This window comes from Suncus etruscus, chromosome 9 (genome assembly GCF_024139225.1).
Source record: "Suncus etruscus isolate mSunEtr1 chromosome 9, mSunEtr1.pri.cur, whole genome shotgun sequence".
NCBI classification, from domain to species: Eukaryota; Metazoa; Chordata; class Mammalia; order Eulipotyphla; family Soricidae; genus Suncus; species Suncus etruscus.
Window position 1 is genome coordinate 13117930 of NC_064856.1, and position 20500 is coordinate 13138429.

The window sequence follows — 20500 nt, forward strand, 5'->3', positions numbered from 1 at the left end:
CCCTGCCAGCCTCTAGGTGTCTCTGTCCCAGATCCACAGGTCTGGAATTGTGGTTCTTGGACTGGAAACGCGGCAGGGGGCCTGCCCGGCCCAAGTCTCCTGGTGTGGGGGCCCAGCAAAAGGCAGTCCGAGGGAGGCCTGTCTGCACAGTCCCACTCAAGCAGCCGCCAACCCCTGCTAAGACCTGGGTGAGATGCCAATCCTTGGCCTCCAGGCCAAGGCTTTTAAAAAACGGAGCTATGCAGGAAGTTTCCATCATCTAAGCTAGAAATCTGACAGTATCCTGAATTCGGTGGGAAAATGCTAAAGGAATAATAAAGGGAACCATTGTTTCCGGCCACTTCCTGTGCTCAGCACTTGGCATGTATGATTCCAGGGTACTCACAGTTTCCCCCACTGTGGAGGGCCAAGGGGAAGGAGGGGGTACTGTCATCAGACCCACTGGGCCAATGAGGAAACTGGACTCAGAGAGGCGGAGCGACTTGTCCAGGCCACACAGCAGGAGGCAGGGTTCAGGCAGGGTGGGGTGGCCAGATCGAACCAGGGCCTGAATGTTCTCCAGAACTCACATCACCTCTTTGGCAGGTAGGGAAGGCGAGGCTCGCCATGCTGGCCCTGCTGTCTCAGATCCTCTCATATTTCTATCCCTCAATGTGACCCCTGATTCCAGCAGGCCTAGGTCGCCCCCTTCCCAGGAGGTGCTTCTGCCGTATCCTGGAGAAGGAAGCATCTATTTGCACAGCTGAAAGACTTTCCTGTGCTCACCAGGCCTGCAGAACAGGTGTTTACTGTGTCTATGAGAGATGGGCCAGCTTTGCCCCATGTCCCGCCAGGCCTTCCTTCCAGAGCAATGCAAAGCAACTGAGGTGGAAATGGGAAAGGGTGCAGAAGCTCTCTGTGTCTGTAAGATTTCCGGGCAAATCCATTGGAGAGTGCAGGGTGCTTGAGGGCTGCAGATTAGTGCCAGGAACAGTAGGAGATTAGGTGGTGGGATCAGGAGGGATAAGGGAAGCTGGGGGTAGGCATGAGGCTGCACCCAGGAGACAGGGAGTCATACGGTGGGTGCCCAGACTGGCGGTGCATCTGCAGGGTGTTTTGCCCTCCAAGAACCCGTGGTTCCTAGACCCAGTATCTGGTAGGTGCTTGCCACTCACTGCAAAGCCTCCATCAAGCCACACTCTCTTCTGGGTTTTTCCTTTTGATACTTTCATCAGGCATTTGCACAGAGAGCAGAGAATGGACTGAGGCACAGGCAATCTCAGGATCCATCTGCCACTCCTGTCTCTCTGGCCCTCTCTGTGGGGCTTACAAGGAGCCCTGTAAGGTGCATCACGGAGTCATCTTGTGTGTGTGTGTGGGGGGTCCCTGATGCCCACATCACAGATCAAGACACTGAGACTCTGCAAAGTACATTTGGGCTCCTTCCCACACCCCTCACCTAACAATTCACAGGAGTTAGAGCAGATCCAAGTTTCAGTTTGCTAACTCCTTTGCTGTCCCTATTTGGGTCCTTTCATTTACCACGCCCAGCAGTGCTCAGACGACCATGGGTACCCAGGAGCCAAACCCAGGACTCCTTTATGGAAGCAGTAGCCCTTTGAGCCAACTCCCCAGCCCGTTATGGTCATTTTAATTATGATTGTTCATTTAATGGCTGTTCTTTGCTATTTTATGTTCTCTGCTTCTTGTTTGCTTAATTATTTGTTTGTTTATTTTGAATAAATAATGCTATTGCTGAGCATTTCCTCTGTGCTGGGGTGACTCTAGGCATTGGGATTATAGCTAGGACCAGACAGACAGAAGTAGGTACTGCTGGGGACGGTGGGACCCGTTTATGAAGATGTAAAATCAGGCCCATGTTAACAAATATGGAGGGAGGAGATTTGTGCAGGAAGTGAAGTGGGACAAGGGTCCAGGCAGTGGGCAAATGGGGCCATTGAGGGCCTTGCTGAGGATCCAAGGCCTGAGGTAGAGAAGCAGACTGTGGGGGCATGCAGGGAAGGACATATCACATAGGGAGAATGGTAGGTGCAAAGGCCCTGAGGCTGGGAGGAGTTTTCTCAGTTCCTGGACCAGCAAAGAAGCTCCTCATAGTACTACCTGCCCCATTATCTGTCTGTGACCCTTCCACAGCTCTTCATGAGGCCGCAGAACAGGACCTGGGATGGGGGCAGGGACTGAGCAGGCATCAGGGAAGATCTGGTTCTGTGACTCTGTCAGGCATGGCCAGGCCTGGACATTATGTCATTGAATTCTCACCATCATTCTGAGATGGGAGTATTAGTATTTCCTCTGGGGGGCCGGAGAGATAGCATGGAGGTAAGGCATTTGCCTTGCATGCAGAAGCTTGGTGGTTCGAATCCCGGCATCTCATATGGTCCCCCGAGCCTGCCAAGTATTTCCTCTGGATCAGTGAGGAAGCTGAGATTCAGAGAGGTAAAGTGACTTGCCCTAAAGTCACACAGCAGGTCCTTACAGAGTTGGGATTTGAGCCTAGCCCTTGGCCTGTCCCATCCCCCTCTCTGCTCTCTTCCCTCCTCTCAGGCCCCTCTGGCTCTCTCCACAAAGCAGCTGGGTAGATGAATCAGATCCTCTTTGACTCTGATCCACACTTTGTGGCAGGTCCCACATCCCTCAGAATAAAGTCAGGTGCCTTCCCACATGTTTTTTTCTGTGGGTGCCCCTTCTTTGGGTTCCAATTAGAACCCCACCTCCAAAGAACTTTACCAAAGTTTCAGCCCCTCTGCTGAGATGGGGATCTGAGCTTCATGAGAATAGGGCCCAAGTCTGTCTTTGTGACGGGCCTTCCGAGACCCCCCATATATGGCCTAAGAATAATAGATGTGTGTGGCCACAATTATAGCTCAGTGGTCACTGCTGGCATGTGTGACACCCTAGGTTCAGTCTTGTAGGGCTCTTTATGCCAGTGAATTGACTGAGGGAAGAGGTGAGTGCTGAGGGCAGGGTTCACTTAGAACCCTGAGGTCAGGCCATAACCCTGGTCCCAAAGCAGAGCTGTGCTACCTCACCCCCACCTCCACTGTAAACATATCACCACTGTGGCTGGGCACATGGCCACTCCACACAACACTAATGGCGGTGTCACAGGGAATCCCCAAAGATCAGGAAACGTACAAGCCCCGTGCCAGCCAGGGTGCAAGGAAACAGCCAAGAAACCTCAGAATTTGTACTTAAAATTCTGGCAACACCAAACTCCTCACATCGATGTTCAGACCATGATAAACGAGCAGGCAGCAGCAAAGACGTGATGCAATTAGAAGCCACACAGGCCAGGCATGGTGTGGAGGACTCTGACCGCCCCAGAGGCTCCTTGTGGTGGCGGTGTGGTGGGGAAGGCTAGGCATTACGGGTGGCATCCCATGGAGGAAGAAGACACCAGTGACAGCTTGTCAGCACATGACCTTGGCCCAGGTGCCTGCACCTCTGTGAGCTTCGGTCTCGCCCTCTTTGCAGTGGGGCTGTGGCGGCCTGTCTCCCTGTCCTGTCCAGGTCTGCTGAGTCTATTCTCATTCCTGGTGATCTCGGTGCCTGAGGCTCGTTAGCAGCCCTGAGCTGCCCTTGCTATTAGAGTGTCATCACCATTTTCTGTTTGGTAGCATGAAGGAGCAAGTAGAGGGCTGGAGAGAGTCTAAAGGAGAGATGCTTGCTGTGCACTCTGGTTTGATCTCTAATACCACATACTGTCCCCTAGGCCCCTCCAGGAGTAATCCCTGAACACAGAGTCAGAAGTAAGCCCTGAGCACAACCTGGTTTGGCTCAAAATAACACACAAAAGGAAGGGAGGGAAAGAGGGAGGATGTGCAGGGGGAGTTCATCCTCTTTTGCCACAAAGGAGACACTAAACCCGAACTCCAGGCCCCAGCAAACATCAATTTCCTCTCCATTGAGTGGAGAGTCAGCAGCGTGGCTACCTTTCTGTGGGCCCCTCCCAGGACTAAGAGTCTAGTAGCCCATAGGCCTGTCCTGCCTTTGGCCTGACAACAGCCCAACGCTTTCCATGCCAAGAGGGGTGGTGTAGAAGGGACACCAGTCACGGGGCTGTTCCTGATTCCCGTTTAGGACCTGCCGCTTACTGGTAGTGTGTTCTGGAGCAAATGCCTTTGTCCCTTTAGAACCTCAGTTTCCCCTTCTGCAAACAGACACGCATGCTTCCACCCCAGGCTCCCTTGTGGGGAATGCTGAGGGTTAAGGGAATGAAGAGCCATGCAAAGTGCTTTTCCGAGCTGCAAAGAGAAGGGGGAAAGTGCTATAAAAGGCAGCAGTGAATAGTGTCAGCTTGGGGGGAAATCGTGTCCGAGAGCTATGCTGTCAGCCAGCTGCCGAGCGCTCGAAACCTTGGCAAATGCCGTTTAATAAAAGCGTGTCACTTTTAAGGCGCCTTGCTCGCAGCTGGGGAAAGGTGTGCGCTGCCATGGCTGCCTGGGGAACTGGAAGCCTTAGCTGGAGGGCACCCCCACCTGGCAGTGTTTGCCTTTGAGAGCCCCTATCCTGCCCTCTGTCATAGCCTCCTTGTAGGCTGTCTTGGGTGGGTGAGGGGTGGCCTCAGCTTTCTGCTTTGTGTTCAGAGAGCCTTATCCCACAGAGCAGTGGGGCCTAGCGGTGGTCTCCTCTTGACCTCCATTTGTCCCTCTGAGAAATGGGGAGATGAGACAAAGGTTTTTAGGTGTTGAGGCAGGAAGCTAGAACACTCAATGGGTTGTGGGACTCAGTATCTCCTCCAGGTTCCCCAGATTCACTCTATTCCCCTAGGGCTGGTGACTACACAGTTGCACCTTAGGGGTGCTGTCTCTACTGCTTTGCAGACACTGCCTTGTTGCAAACTTTTCTCCAGCAACTCCATGTCTTGTCAAAACTCTCCCCAAGCTCCCCAGAGCCTCAGTCCTCCTGGCCAGCAGCATGCCCAGATTTGCAAATTTGGGCGCCACTGCAAGTGGTCTCTGCACATGTTAGGGCCAAGCCAGCTCTGCTGCAGAGAACCTTTTGAGGCTCAGGCTTGCCTCTGTGATCACTCCCGGGCATGTGCTTATGGCCACCCTGCATGGATGCTCACATGCATTGTGTACTAGGACAAAGCCTCATGTCCTGACCATCATTATTTTCATAGGGGAATCCAGGGGATTCAGACATGGCCTGTAAGTGACAGATTCAGAGTCCAGACTAAAATAGACATGGGGCCAGAGAGATAGTATAGCAGGTAGGACACTTGTTTTCCACACAGACAATCCAAGTCTGATCCCCAGCATCTCATGTGGTACCCCCGAGGCCCAAAGGCATCCTGAACTCTCAGTGCAGAGCAGGAGTAAGCCTTGAACATGGCCAAGTGTGACGCAAAAACCAAAAACTGAAAGAAACCAATAATAGAAGAGACTATTTAGTCAACACCAGGCTCTTACAAATGAGCCTGAAGGATGTCACAGGAAACAAGACCTGCTCTCAATGGGCTTCTATGAAGGTACTTACACGTGAGTGAGTCAAGAGATGGTGCAGCGCATCAACCTTTGGGTGATGGGAGAAGAATAAAGTGAAGCAAGGGCCAGTGAGGGGGAGATTCCCAAGGGCATTCTGAGGCTCTCTAGGGGATGAACCAGGCAGAGAGCATGGTCAGTGCTACAGCGAGAGTTGTGTGGAAAATCTGGTGTGACTATGGACAAGGCTCTCAGGTCCTGGTCCCTGATCTACTTCTTTCATTGTGGCAGTAGCTGCAGGATGCTTTGCAGCCAAGAAAGAGTTTTACCTGGCTTTGATTTTAGGATCTCCTTTAGTGGCACTGGAAGACTCAGTGGTACAGCTGAAGTGATGGAGGATGGTGTGGAAGCCTCATTCAGGGCCCCATTGAGAGTCCCAGGGGCAGGAGAGGTCAAAGCAGGCAGAGGTCAGAGAGCAGGATTCTGCTTCAGAGACAGATGCGGAACTGAGGAGAGGGGGATGTTGAGACAAACTCCCTTCTCTATCTTGTTCTGTTCCCTACTGACCCCCTGACCCCAGGGACAGAGAGGATGGCACCCCTTGTTTACAGATGAGGGGGTGGTGGCTTGAAGGAAATGGCACTGCCTAGTAAGAAACCAACAGCTCTTTTGTTGACTCTCTTGACCTGAGAACTTTGCTGTGAAACAGAGGTACAGGACAGGCGTTTCAGGTCCCACTCTTCTGCCTTCCTTGGGGTGATGTGTTGGAAGAAGAGCCTGGGTCCTCCCCTCCCTATTTGCAAGCCCCCCTGTGTCTCTCTTTGCTGGCTCCTGTAGAGATGAACTGAGGATGTCACTGCCCAGTGGATTGACTTTGACCCCAGCAGACTGATCTGCTATTCAGAAGCCAGACTTTAGGGTGCTGCAGGACTCCAGCTCATCCAGCTTGTTTACATTTATAAGCATGACTCCAGGATTTGGCCCCACTCCCTAGATTATTCAGCACCCTCCTCCCACCTCTGCATCTTTGCACGTGGGCTGTAACCCTTCTGGAATGCCGTCCCTTCTTCCTAACCCCTGCCAGCCTTCAAGATCCTATTCAAGGCCCACCACCTCTAGGGAGCCTAACAGGTCCCGCTTCCCTGCTGAGACCACTACCCCTCAAGCCTCTTCTGGCTCACTGATTTTGCATCAGTGCTCACTGCCTGTGCCTGAGTCTCCTCCCCATGAGGACTGAGATTAGCAGCCCTAATAGGACGGAAGATGGAGAGGCAAGAATGAATCAGTCTGGCTGCAGAGGGAAGTCTGAGCCTGGCTGTGATCACAGGACCTCAGAGAGCTCCAGATGACCACACTGGGAGCTGCATTGTGTACATGAGTCCAGCCCCAGGGTCCAGCTTCTCATCAGAGTGAGAAGCACTCTTCCTAAAGCAAGAAGCTTCTCTTAAGACCTGGAGCTAGAGGGATCTGGAGCTGTAGTAAAATGGATAGAGCTTTTGCCTTGCACACAGCCATCCAGGCAGGGCTCAATCCTTGGCATCCCATATGGTCCCGCAAGCCAGCTAGGAGTGATTCTTGAGTGCTGAGCCAGGACTAAGCCCTGAGTATTGCTGGATGTGGATAAACTCTACCCCCACTGCCCCCCCAAAAAAAAAACAAAGCCTAAAAAGAAGACCTGGGGGCGGAGCAGTTAGTTAAAGCACTTGCCCTACTCAGCTGAAACATCTCAGTCCTTGGCACCACATGTGATCCCCTGAGCACTGCCAGGAGTAAGCCCATTGGTATGGCCCAAAGACAAAAGAAAGAAAAGAAAAAAAGACCTGAAGCCAGAAAAATGGCTCAGAAGCTAGGCCATGAGATCAAACCCCAGTGATGCCAGGAGATGTTCTCAAAGGGCTGAGCTTTGCATGTTTTAGGTTTAATTTCCAGAGCCAAATAGTCCCCAAGCACAGCTCAGGAGCCACCCCTGAGCACTGAACAGGAGTAACCCCCAGTATTCCTTGGTGTGGTCCCCAGACTAGCAAAAAAAATCACCAAGTGATGCAATGCTGATTGCTCTGCTCTTAGGAATCTCTAGCAAAAAAGGGCCTGAAGATGGCTCAGTGACTTGGGGAGGACCTAGGGAGGGGTGTGTGGTCCTGAGCCCAGGGGCCATACACATTCCATGGGGACCCTGAGTGCCCCACAGTTTCAGGTCCTGGGGTGGAAAATAGAAAAGAAAAAAGGGAAGGGTGGAAGAGAGAGGAGAGGAGAGGCAGGTTTTGGATAGAACAGATGAATAGAACAGCTAGGGTGCTTTTGCCTTGCACGTGGGTGACCCTAGTTCAGTCCCTGGCACCATGTATGGTCCCCCGAGCTCACCAGATGCAAGCCTTGAGTGCATTGAGTGTGGATGGTGTGGCCCAAAAGCAAAAAAAATAAAAATAAAAACCTGTTGCATATTCTTGTCCATTGAGAGTTCAGGGCGGTCTTGAGTTCAGCGTCTCTCCTGTCTTTCCCTGTTGGCCTGGTGTGTGGAAACTCGGATGTGAAGGAGGCTCTAGACTTGGTACCCAGACACATGGGAATGTGCACCCTGCTTGACCCAGCACTGTTCAGTTCACACACACACACTTTCCTGTCTTCCTCTCCAGCACCCACATTTACACCCTTCCCAGAGGTCCGCCTTTCCCTAGCATGCACACCCACAGCCAGCCAGCACCATTGTTCCAAAACTCCCCTATTCGTAGGGTTCTCCTCTGGGCTGGGCCTTCCAAACTGTCCTGTCACATCTGCCTGCTGCACACAGACCTGCACACACATAGACACACTTGTTCATATATATACATACTTGTATGCAGATATCACACATACACATGTTCACACCTGTACATGTACTCATAATGCTTATACTTACTCATGCATACAAACACATGTACATGTAGGTACATGCTCACACACTTACATGGACACAGGTGTGAATGCCGGTGCATATGCACTTGCTCACACACTCTCCTACACCTGCCTTCTCTCACTTCTGTGGACCAAACCCTACATTGATACTCCCTGGCTCCTCACTTTAGGTGGCAGATGATGGGGTGTAGTCATAGGGTCACGGTGGCACACCCTCATCTCCAGAGGGTGGGCAGCATTGATCATAGTCAGGGCGTGGGGCTGCTGAACTGCACTGGAGTGTCATTTTCATCCACATATCCCAGGAAATTGTGCTCAGAGCACTGCAGCTGTTGCCAGTGACTCCGGGTCCTCCTGGGAACTGAGAAACATGCAGTGAGTGCCTGTGTGGGCAAGGCCAGATCCAGTAGTAGGATGGTGAGTGTAATTCTGGAGATTCTGCACAGTCTAGCCAGGGCTGAGCCGGCTCCTGGAGGGACCCCAGGCAGGCACCACCTGCCCTGTTTCCCTTCTGGCAAGTTTTGATTTGGAGTTGATTTGTTTTTTCCATTAGAAAAACATCCATGCTTATTTTTTTCATTTCGGTTGGAAATTGTTTTCATCTTTTCTTAATCTCTAAAGCTACACATGAACGCCATAAGAAAAAAAAAACAAATATATTTTCCCAAGCCCTGTGGTCAGCCCTCAGCTCCTGCCTTCTACAGCCACACACCCTCATTGGCCAAGTGCAGGATGACAAGTGTGACAGGAGGGTGGGGCCAGAGTAGCGGGGCGTGGAGCAGTGTGGCAAGGAGGTCGGTGTGTCACCATTTCAGAGTTTGCTCCAAAAATAATCACAGCATCAAACAGTTGCAAGTGCAAGGCCCTGGGTTCAACCCAGTACCACCACCACCCCCCCCCCAAATATAATTCACACTATTTCCTTAAAGTCTGACTTCTCTGTTCAGGTGCAAAGAAAGCATCACGAGGCCGGGGACACAGTTTCTGCTCTGGGCTTAGGACATACATACAAGAGATCTCACTTTTCCCATTGACCTCCCTGTGCTACTGGAACCCTCAGTTCCTCTCACAGCTGGACACAGCATCAGTAACCACACACTGGGCTGGCTCCTCCCACTCCTCAAGAACTCATTCACAGGTTTCAGTTCATTCATCTACTACCAACACCACTACCAGAGCAGGAAGTGTTCACTGCGAAAATGAAATGAAATAAAAACCTTGGGGCCAAGGAAGGTTCAGTGTCAAGATGGTTCCGTGGTTAGGGATGGTTCAGTGGTAGGGATGGTTTGGTGGCAGGGATGATGGTTCATTGGTCTGGAGTAGTTCAGTGCTATGGGATGGTTCAATGGCAGAGATGATGGTTCAGTGGTCGGGGTGGTTCATTGGTCAAAGATGCAGACAGGGACCCAAGCTTTGTCTCCAATGCTACCTTCCCCACCTCTAGCACAGCAGGGATTCTCTTGGATATCTCTGTGCTCCACTGGGGTGGATGTAGTGGCTAATACACACAAGGCCTAAGCAGCATTACAACCTCTAGACTGGTTGGCTAAACACCACTGGGGGTGGCCCCCAGACCCCCTGAGCACCAGTTGAGAGGCCCAAAAAGAAAAAAAATCAACATATTATTAACTTTATTTATTTTTGTTGTTTTTTATTTGTGGGCCACACCCTGTGGTGCTCAGGGGTGACTCCTGGCTATGCGCACAGAAATGGCTTGGGAGACCATATAGGACGTTGGGGAATCGAATAATGGTATGCCCTAGATCAGCCGCATGCAAGGCAAATGCCCTACTGCTGCATCACTGCTATCAGCAAAAAGCAAAAATCGGGCTCCAGCCTCATCCGTCTCCTGGCTCTGGCTTTGCTTCTAGCAGCTTCTCTCTGTGTGTGCTCTTTACTCCCCACAACCAGAGACCCATTTCACATGCATAAGACTCCCAAGAACATACCATCTATCAGGAAAGACCCTTTTTCTGGACATCTGCTGCTCAGCCCTGTGTGATCTATAAGTCAGCAATTTATTGAGTATCTATTACTCTCTGAGCCCTGTATCTGGAACTGGGCAAATAGGAAGTTAACAAAACAGACCAAATTCAGGGTAGACTGAGAAATGGGGTCTCTTATGTAGTAAAAATGAGTGAAACATACACCTTATATGTATAGATGGTTCATGTTATGAAATTTAGAATACACAAAAGATAAGTGTTCTTTAACATCCACCTTGTTTAGAAAATCTGGAAAATACCCAGAATAGGAGAAAAAGAAAAATGCATCGTTTTTGGATTCACGAGCCAAAGAGAGTTGTGTTTTATTGCTCTGTATAGTACCTTGCTGTTGTTTATTTATAGATGATTTGATTTGATTTTACGAAGTCACGATCATACCCAGAGCACTTTTTCCTTTTTCTTTATTGTTCAAGTAATACAAATGGAAAACATTGAGGCAAAGCCCCTTATAAATCCGTGAGTCACAATTAATCATTTTTAGTAGCACATGTGCATTGTTTTCCAAGCTACAAGTTTGGGCCCCCCCTCAAAGCTGCCACTCAGTAACGATTGTCATTCAGTACCATCAGCTCGGTCGATATGAATGTCTTTAGGGTTCACCATTGCGCCGACAACCAGTCCTCTTTATGCGGATGCTGGAAAATGTCCAGTTGCAGTTGTTTTGTTGTTGTTGTTTTTTGTTAAGCTGTGTGCCCAGATCCCTCATGATCGGAGCATGGTTTTGCATTATTTCTTTAGTTTCTCATTTTGAGGTCATGAACCGACCAGTGATCATCTTTGAATCATCTTTGAAAATGATGATTGTGTGTTTCTACTTTCTAGTTTTCTCTCCATGCTGCAAACGAACGGGTGTCATTTGCATAGTCACAGCATCCGTTGCAATGATGCCATGCAGACATGGCCTGATTTCCACTGTTTTCAGCATCCTAGAGGGGATCCACCACTATTCACCTTATTGTGAGGCTGGCTGTTCCAGATCCTTCTATAGAAACTTTCCCCCTGGTGAGTGGGAAACCAGGGAGCTTTGATGAGTAGCTCTTACTCCTTTGGTTCATCCTGTCCTACTGCTACTACTCAGGATTGATATTTCAACCCCACACTCCCACAGTAGCACGAGAGGATATCTGCCCAGCTGCCCTCTTCTTCCAGAGCCTGCTTGGGCCCCTGGACAGCCTATCTCTCTGCCAGGAAGTCAGGAGAGAGCCAGAAATGGTTTTGTCAGCCAGGCCAGCATGCTGTCCCCAGACCCAGAACTGCAGGAGTGAGTTTTAACAAGCCCAGTTCCCAGAACAGAACCTGCAGGAAAAAGAAAAGCAAGTGTGTGGGGTGTGGGGAAGGGGAGAGAAAAACTCTCTACTGGAAAAAGAAAAAAAAAAAAAAAGAAACACATACACATATACACAGATTAAAATAATATTTGGCACTTACGTGGCACTTTTAAAATTCTTCAAACGCCTTATAAACACTAGCTAATTAATTAAGCTGCCTAAATCTGGCTGCTGTTGGTGAAGAGAGCTCAAGAAGAACTTAAAAAAAAAAAAAGAAAGAAAGAAAGAAAGGAAAAGGAGGGCTGCAGCCGTACCCAGCTCGAGATTTTACTGTCGCCTGCCTGGGGTGTGATTGCAGGCTGCTCCCCCAGAATAGCCCTGCTCCAACACGCAGCGCCTGGCTCCACTGCCTCCTCACCCGCTCACACTCCCCAACAACTGCTGACTCACAGCCTGGTGTGTTGGAATCGAGAAGGATAATAATAACTCCCCTTTAGGCCCTAGGAGCCTGGTCGGACTCCAGCCTCGTCCGTCTCCTGGCTCTGGCTTTGCTTCTAGCAGCTTCTCTCTGTCCCTTCCTTCCTCCACAACAGCACCTGTCCAGCATGCCTGTCACAATGGCTTGCAAGCCACGCTGCCCTGGGCAGGGATTGCAAACCAAGTCCCATGAATCTGATAGAGAAAGAATAGAGTTTTGTCCATCACAGTGATGGGCCTGTGATGATGAAGGGAACAAGAACTTGAGTCTTAACCTGTGCTCAGGTCAATTGGCCTGAAGGCCTCCTGACCTTACTGGGAGTGATGGGTACAGTGCCGATTTGTGGAAGTTACAGTGGGGCCCTAGGAATCAAGTGCTGAGCAGACTCAGAGGGAATCCCTGAGTCTTGTCCAGGCCTGCCATCCTCCCCTACTCCCTGCCACTCCCACAGGCTGCTTTTCTGCAGCATTTCCAGTTTGCCCAGCCTCCATGCTGGGGCTCAGACCCCATGCTAGGGGTTGGGGGAACGAGCCTGGTCCACTAGTGTAGGACTGCATACAGATCAACTCATATATTCCTGGGCTGATGTTGTATGCTGAGTCCCTCTGGGGGCTCCCACAAATATGCTGCTGCCCACTGTTGTTATCTCGCCATTTCCCCACCTCTTCTGGGGCTCAGGACCACCCTCAAGTCTAGACTCTTCTCCCATAAGCAAGTCAGGCCTGGGATTATGGATGGGGCTGTGTAGCCTATTTTGGGGGTGTAGCTTGCACACGGGAAGAGCAGAGTAGAGCAGCGTCAGCTGACTAGCCGTTCCCTGGGGTGTCTGCCTCTGCTGGGGGTGCTGCCAAATTGCAAGCAAAATGACAAACTCCTGTCCTACCATAGGCTGAATAAACTGGCCCCCCAACTGTGAGGTGCACAAGGCAAAGTAGAGAGGAGTAGGAGTCGGGGTAGGAAGAGGACAAGGACCACCAAATGTCATTGGAGGGCCAGGAGTGGTCTGGATGCCCATGTACCCCCATACCAGGCAGCCACCACTCCATCTGCATCCTTCTTCATCTTGTTGCTGTCCCTGCCTCTCCTTGACCTTTCTCTGTGGTTTCCTCTCTACATGTCTACAGCCTTTATGACAGCTGTATAACCCCACTTCTGGGACCCTCTTATCCCTCTACTTAGCCCCTGAATCACAAGCCCTCCCCACCACCCCCGCACTATCCAGACCCTTTTCCTCCCCCTTGACTTCTGCGACACCTTTCACTGTCCTGCTTAGGAGCCCTCAAGACCGGATCTAGATTTAACTCCCAAGTGTCCTCATCATCTCAGCAATCAGCATAATCTGAGTAGTAGGCCCTGCCTTGTTTTTGCCTCGTTATAGTGGTGCCCGGCTGGGTTCTCAGTAACTCGGTATCTTTCCTATCTTGAACCAGTGGATAAACCCATCAGATAGAAAAAAGCAGAGTTGCTTTTCCAGCCATGTTGGGAAGTTTTGCTAAAGAGCAGGAAGCACTCTTGGCAGGGTGCTGATGAGTCCGGCTGGAGAACTGTCCAGGTGGGGCAGGTTCCCAAATGAGTAGCCAAGGCCAGAGGTGGAGGGGCCCAGTTAAAGGCAGCCCTTGCGCTTCCCATTTGAAAAATCTTCAAATACCAGTAACCTGAGCGCTGGCCAAGGTCACACAGGAATGAGGCCCCGAGCCAGGACTCCATGCCAAGTACTCCTGCTTCACAGCCTGGGCGAGCCCCAGATGCTGAGTTGGGCTTCTCTGTGTGGGGCCTGCTTGCTGGGCCAGGTCCAAGGCAGACTGTCCTAGAAGTCCTCCTGTCCCCCTTAGAGGCTGCCCCGCACTCTGAGACTTTGCACAGGTGTCAGGAGAACTGTTCCCAATGAGCTTAAATTAGATTTCTAGGGGCTGGAGAGATAGCATGGTGGTAGGGCAGGGTGTTTGCCTTGCATGCAGAAGGATGGTGGTTCGAATCCCAGCATCCCATATGGTCCCCCGAGCCTGCCAGGAGCAATTTCTGAGCGTAGAGCCAGGAATAATCCCTGAGCGCTGCCGGGTGTGACCCAGAAAACAAAACAAAAAAAAATTAGAATTAGAAATCCAACTCAGTCATGACACTTCCAGAGAGGTCTGGGCCGTGTCCCATGGTTCCCCCTCTCTATGCCTCCATTTCCTCACTGGTGATGGAGCCTCTGTGAAGAGGCTCATGAGAAAGTCCCTTGGAGTGGTTCCCAGTATATGCCGACCTCCAAGCCCGTCATGCTGAATGCTCAGTTGGTTGTTGTCAGACATTTGGGAAAAGCTACAGACTGGCACAGATGAGAGAAGAACTGCTTGTGTTTCCCTCAGGAGTGGTGGGTCAGGAGCAGCTGCAGGTGAACCAGCCTGACAAGTCAGTGTCGGTGGCAGCTGGACAGACGGCCACTCTGCGCTGCCTCCTGAACTCCCTGCTCCCTGTGGGCACTGTCAAATGGTTCCGGGAGACAGCCAAGGACCGGGAGGAGATCTACAATTTCCGAGGAGGCAACTTCCCCCGAGTGACAGCTGCTTCAGATGCCACCAAAAGAGACAACATGGACTTTTCCATCCACATCCACAACATCACCCCGGCCGACACTGGGACCTACTACTGTGTGAAGTTCCGGAAAGGGGAACCAGATGAGAAGTTCAAGTCTGGAGCAGGAACCCAGGTCACCGTGAGTGGTGAGTGCGCTGGGGGCGGGGTGGGAGGGTTCTTCATTCTGTGTGTGACCACAGTCAGTCAGAATGGTGCCTCCCCTGCAAGCAGCAACTAAGGGCAGACGTGGTGCTGTCCTTGTCCTCATGTCTGCTTCACGGGTCACTTCACTTCTGCACACTGTGTTGTCTTCTCAAAGCCCCTTAGTGGGGCATGGGGAAGAGTCTGGGATCCACCGCTCTGATCTCCAGCCCCAGCCTGTCCCATTCAGTCAGCCCTTCAGCTTCAAGGATGAAGGAGCTGAAGTGTGAGGTCTGTGTGATTTGCCCGATCGCCACAGGGCCTTACCTCTGCCCCTTGAGAAGGCCCTCCACCCCATTTCCTCAGAACCTGTAGAGTAGCTAGGCATGCCCGGCTCTGCACAAGATGGAGTGGAAGCAGCAACCATTGCCAACAGCAAAGGCTCTTCTCCCCTCACATTTCACTGTTGGCCTTGCAGGGAGGCAGAGAGGGGAGACGGTGCTTCCATTCATCTCACACGGAGGAGAAATGCCCAAGAGTCTATGGAATGTGGTGGGGCTGTGCAGAGGCATGCACAGAATTCAGTATGGTGGTGGTGTTCATGGTGGCAGAGGGGCTGTCCTGTTGTCCTATGTGTGTAGCTAGCGTTGAATTCAGCCCAAGCATGTGTGTGTGTGTGTGTGTGTGTGTGTGTGTGTGTGTGTGTGTGTATGTGTGTGTTTGGGATGATGAGAGCTTTGCATTCCTTCATATGACCCAGCTGGGAAGAAGATTGTTCTAGAATCCAGCCTGATTCCAGTCTCTTTTCTACTTTGTGGAATAAATAGATTCAGAGCAGTCATGTGCCTAGCGGGTCACGTGTTATATGGGGAGGTAGGTCTCTCCCCTTCATCAGTTTCCTGAGGTTCAGGGCTCCCTACCCCCCCCAAGTCCTGTCCCTGGCCTAAGATGGTGGGGAGCTTCAGTAAGCTTTGGGCCACATGAGCTGCCATGGTTCCAGCAGCCACATGGCTCCACTCAGATTGGACATGGCATTGCTGCTTCTTCATGCCACAGTCTTCTGTGGATGGATAGAAGTTGTCATCGACTGTGGGCTGGTAGGACAGCGTGTCCTGAGTAACTGTATCTATATAGCCCTCTCCTGTTGCGCTCTTCTGGGTCAGGACTTACCCCATTCCACCCGTGGCAGAAGAGTATCACCCCCCAGACACTCATGGAAGGCAGTTTTCCTATTGTTGCAACTGTTACTTAGGTTCCAGAGGTACACCCTCACCTCAGGGTCATCACAGTCCTCTCTCTGCTGCTCCTGGTGGCCTTACTCCTGGTCCATGTCCAAGTGAGAGCCTGAAGGAGAAAGAACAGGGAGAGACAGAGAGCAGACTCATTTCCAGGCAATAAGAGAAGGTTTGTCCCCTTCACACATGAGAACACTGAGGCATGGAGGGTACCCCTAGTCTGAACAAGCGTAGGAGTCAGGATTTGAACACCGTAGCAGCCTGGTGCATGCTCTTGTGGTGCTCTCTGGCAGAACGTCTAAAAGTCTTGATCCATTCTGTTCTTGGGTAAGGAGCCTTTTGGAAATGCTCAGCTGAGGAGGCAGGAAACAACCCAGATCAGACGCTGCAACATCTAATGAAGCCCTGAACCTGCTGCTAAAACACAGGATTCAGAAACCGGGGCCACTCAGGAGTCCTTCCTATGTATGTGTGTCTATGAGTGTGGGCATGCTTGTCTGCATGAGTGGATACATGTGTGTACATGTAAGAGTGGGCATATATGCGAGTGTGTGTGCATGCTCGAGTGAGAGTATATGTCTACACATAAATGTGTATGCATATGCGTGGATATATAGATGCATGACTATTGAGTTTGTATGTGGGAATAGCAGAGGGTGGGACAGAGGTTTGCTCCTTTATCTGTAGAATCAGCTCTAGAAAATATAGTATGGGAGGGCGGTGGGCAAAGGAATCCTACAACCCTAAGCCCTGTGCATGCTCATCTGCCTCTCCCTGTGTTATAAGAAAATGTATTATAAGATGCAGTGGCTCCTGGTGAGCCAGAGTTCATGTCCTGCTCCCAGTTGCAGGTGCCTGTGCCCCTTTCTCCATCGCTGCAGGCACTAGCGGCAACTCTGCCCTATAGTAGCTTGAAGTCAGGCTCTCGGAGGGCACATACTGGCCCTGGTAGTCAGCGTCTGTGTCATGAAGGTGGATCCCCGACTCTATCTCTTGGGGGCCATGGAAATTATCCCCAGGACATGTGAGGAATTGAAGAAATCATTCCTTCTTTCCTGTCAGATTCCATCTTCTCATGTGCCAAATGGGGATGGTAATGGATGGTGAGTTTCACAGGCAGTGCTGAGATGCACTGAGACGGCTTCAGAAGTGAATATTCTTAGAGAGGGTGCTGTCATCTTGGAGATGTGTGGCTTTGTTAATCTGAGTGACCTCAAGTCCTCAAGTTTCCCCATGAGGGAAGTGGTGGATTTCTCTTAGATCTGTGAAGTGCATAGAGATATGTGTGATGGCATCACTGAGCATCATTGTGCGCCAGTTGGGGAGCCTGGCTCACATCCCTCCTCTGGCATATCTTGTCTCTGTGACCTCTGACCTGTCACTGAACACTGGGCCAGAGACCTCCTCTGTCAGTGATGTTCTCTCCTCACACCATAGCCTCACACACAGGGGAGTAAACTCTGAGGCAGGCACAAGCAGTGAAGGTGCAGGGAGATTCCTATACACCAACCAGGATGTGCTGAAGCCAGAGGGCCCTGGGCGGTCCAGGCCTTGGGTAGATGTGGGGTTAGGGCCAGAGGTCACCATCAATTCTGGATGCTCATTAGAACATTGTGGGAAACATATTACCTTCCCAGGTATAGCTGCCTGGACATTCAGACTGATCTGGTCAGGTGTGTCTGATCAGCTAAGTAACTGATCTCCTCCATAGGCCACTAATCACAGTTGGACCAGAGCCCAAGAGGCTGATCCTGAGGACACTGAGAAAAAGATATGCAATTGTTCCTTCCCAAATCTCATTCTGCTGGGACTCAGAGAAGGGTGTGGGGATACATCAGTAAAGCATGTGTTTGTGACTGTATGCATGGACCTCAAATTATGTATGAAGCCCTAGAAGTGACCAGGAACCAACCCCCATACACACCCCACCTGGAGCATAACTGGATGCAGAGCGATTCCTTCTCTGTGGTCAGGCAGCCCAGTCACCCCTGTTCAGATCCAACCTTCCCCGCTGACCTTCTCACAGTCAGACATTTATGCATTTCAGCAGGAGCCAAATTCACAAAGATGTCGCAAAGACGTCCACAGCCTGCAGACCGCCCTGCTAACGTGCCTCCCTGGTTTCAGCACACTTTGAACTTCTTTCTAACACGGGCCTGTAGCTGCTTAGTATATTGAAGTAAATTCATCACACTTATGTCCTGAGAGGATTATAGGGTGGGGTATCAGGGGGCACCCAAAGGTGAGAATCATGTTTGGAGTTTTGTGGTTTAGGATTTTGTGATTCCTGCAACATGAGCGTCTGAGTCCTCTGGGGATGTTTTTGCTCCAGTTCTGCCTTCTTATTTGTTTGTCCTTGGTTAGATTTTTGGAACAAATTTTTTGGTAACTAATGTTTTGGACTAATGTCTTGGTAACAGTCATCAGCTTCATCTCTCAGGTTACAACTGTTTACAGGCTCTTGTATCTGTATATCCTGCATCTCCCCAGACTGAGGGTTTGATCCATTCTGTATGGAGACACACTAAGGCTCCTAGGTGCAGATCAGAGAGCCTGCGTCAGTCATCCTATATGGGGTTGTGTGGGCTTCATCCTTCACATCCTGACTAGTCCAAGACCAAACCCTACCTTCTGAGCCATGTTCATAAATGGACACAGACACACACACACACACAAAACCTGCCTCACAACCTGGTGGGGTTAAGGGGTGAATACCCCTAGGATACCAGCCCAGCATTAAGCTCCTAGGACACCCTTGGGTCAATGGTTCCTGGTTCCACCCAATCCCCCTTCCCCTGTCTTCTTTCTGTTGTGAACTTCAGGCTACTGGGGCTGAATCCACTTGATTTATTGGAATAAAACCTGACTTCAAAATGTTGGCTGTGTTTTAGGAAGCAATGATTTATGAAGGCTAATATTTGTCCTATTTGCTGTCCAGTGACCATGACAGGAGGTGTGTGTAATAATGAAGCTTTTGAAGCACCCTGGGGAGACCCCACAGGAAGGTCAGCCCTCACCGTGGACTCGTTGAGGTGTTTTCGGTCTTGTGAAGCCCTTTGGCATCGTGTCATGGGTTTGTGATTAAGACAGTCAATGCCTTGGGCTTTCTCAGTGAGCTTTGATGTAAGCCCCAGACTGACCCCATAGCAAAATTCAATATCAGAAACTGTTCCCTTTGGTTTGGATCCTGGGACTGGTGCAGATGAGGCCGGCTGGAATAGTTGTGGAGAGGATGAAAGCTGTGTGGTATACATGTATGTCCCTTCAGAGAGAGCTCTAGTGAAAGATAGATTTGAGTTTGAGTTTGATGGAGCATCTTTGGCTTGACTCAAAGCAACAGCAGTGCCATTGTCTCACCTCATGCCCTCCTAGAAGGAGATTCCCCTTCCCCAAAATAAACAACGCAAATAAATCCTGAGTGATGAGAAAATAGAAAGATTGGGCTGCCATGCTGCTGCAGACTCCCACCTCTGAGAGGAGGTCCTGGGAGGTGCTGTACTGCCCCTTTGAGTTGACACTGGGTCAGATCTTGGGACTCTACAGTGCTGTCTCCACTGTACTCACCTCTGACCTGGGGGTCAGGGTGGATTGGACATGGCTACTAAGAAGAGAGAAATCTCAGGAGACTCAGACTTCATGTTCTTGACTCAGGTTTAAGGACTCCCTTAGAAAGTAAGGATGGTCCTGAGCTCTGCCTGGACCCCTGTCTGCCTCCCCTGACTCCATGCAGTTGAGAGTCCCCTGCAGTGAGGACAGTTCTGCCCTGCATGCCGAGGGGAGGATCATCATACCCTGTGTGACAGTGCTTGTCTCTGGTGCTGACACATGCCTGGTGCTCACTGTGTCCAAACGCTCCTTTTGTAGCCAGACCTTCTCCCCCTGAGGTTTCGGGCCCCACGGAGAGGGCCCCACCTGGGCAAACCGTGAGCTTCACCTGCAAGTCCCATGGCTTCTCCCCCAGAAACATCAGCCTGCGATGGTTCAAAAACAGGAACATGCTCTCGGCCTCCCAGACCCGCGTGGACCCCGAGGGGGACAGTGTCTCCTACAGCGTTTCCAGCATGGTCAGGGTGCCGCTGGCCCCTGGGGACGTGCACTCCAAGGTCATCTGTGAGGTCACCCACATTACCCTGGATGGGGGCACTCCTCTTCGTGGGACGGCCAACTTGTCTGAGACCATCCGAGGTAGATACCCTCACCCCAACCCTGGCATCTCTTAGTCTGCCCCTGGGTTTTGTTGCAGTGTCCGGGAATCTAAGTCCCATCAGCCCTTCTGGAATGTGTCCATCACTCACTCCTGTTTCCATGGCAGCTGCTCTGTGCCAAGGACAGTGCTAGATTTGGTCACTTACTTTGCAAAAAAGCAGCCTCCCTTCCTAAACACCCACTTGCCTACTATAAGCAAACCTTGCAGAGTTCATTTATTTGATTACAGTTCTGAGATCCCAGCAAATGCAAGGGGTGTATTCGCTGGTTACTGTCCTTACAGTACCTA

At 50.9% G+C, this 20500-nt stretch overlaps 1 protein-coding gene across 1 annotated transcript in view; it reads left to right on the forward strand.

Moving 5' to 3' along the window:
• Nucleotides 1-20500, forward strand: part of LOC126017341 (tyrosine-protein phosphatase non-receptor type substrate 1-like) — a 45695-nt gene that overhangs the window by 5665 nt on the left and 19530 nt on the right. The window contains exons 3-4 of the mRNA XM_049779247.1: nt 14422-14775; nt 19870-20190. Of these exons, the coding sequence (XP_049635204.1) occupies nt 14422-14775; nt 19870-20190 (675 nt within the window). The remainder of the gene's footprint in view (nt 1-14421; nt 14776-19869; nt 20191-20500) is intronic.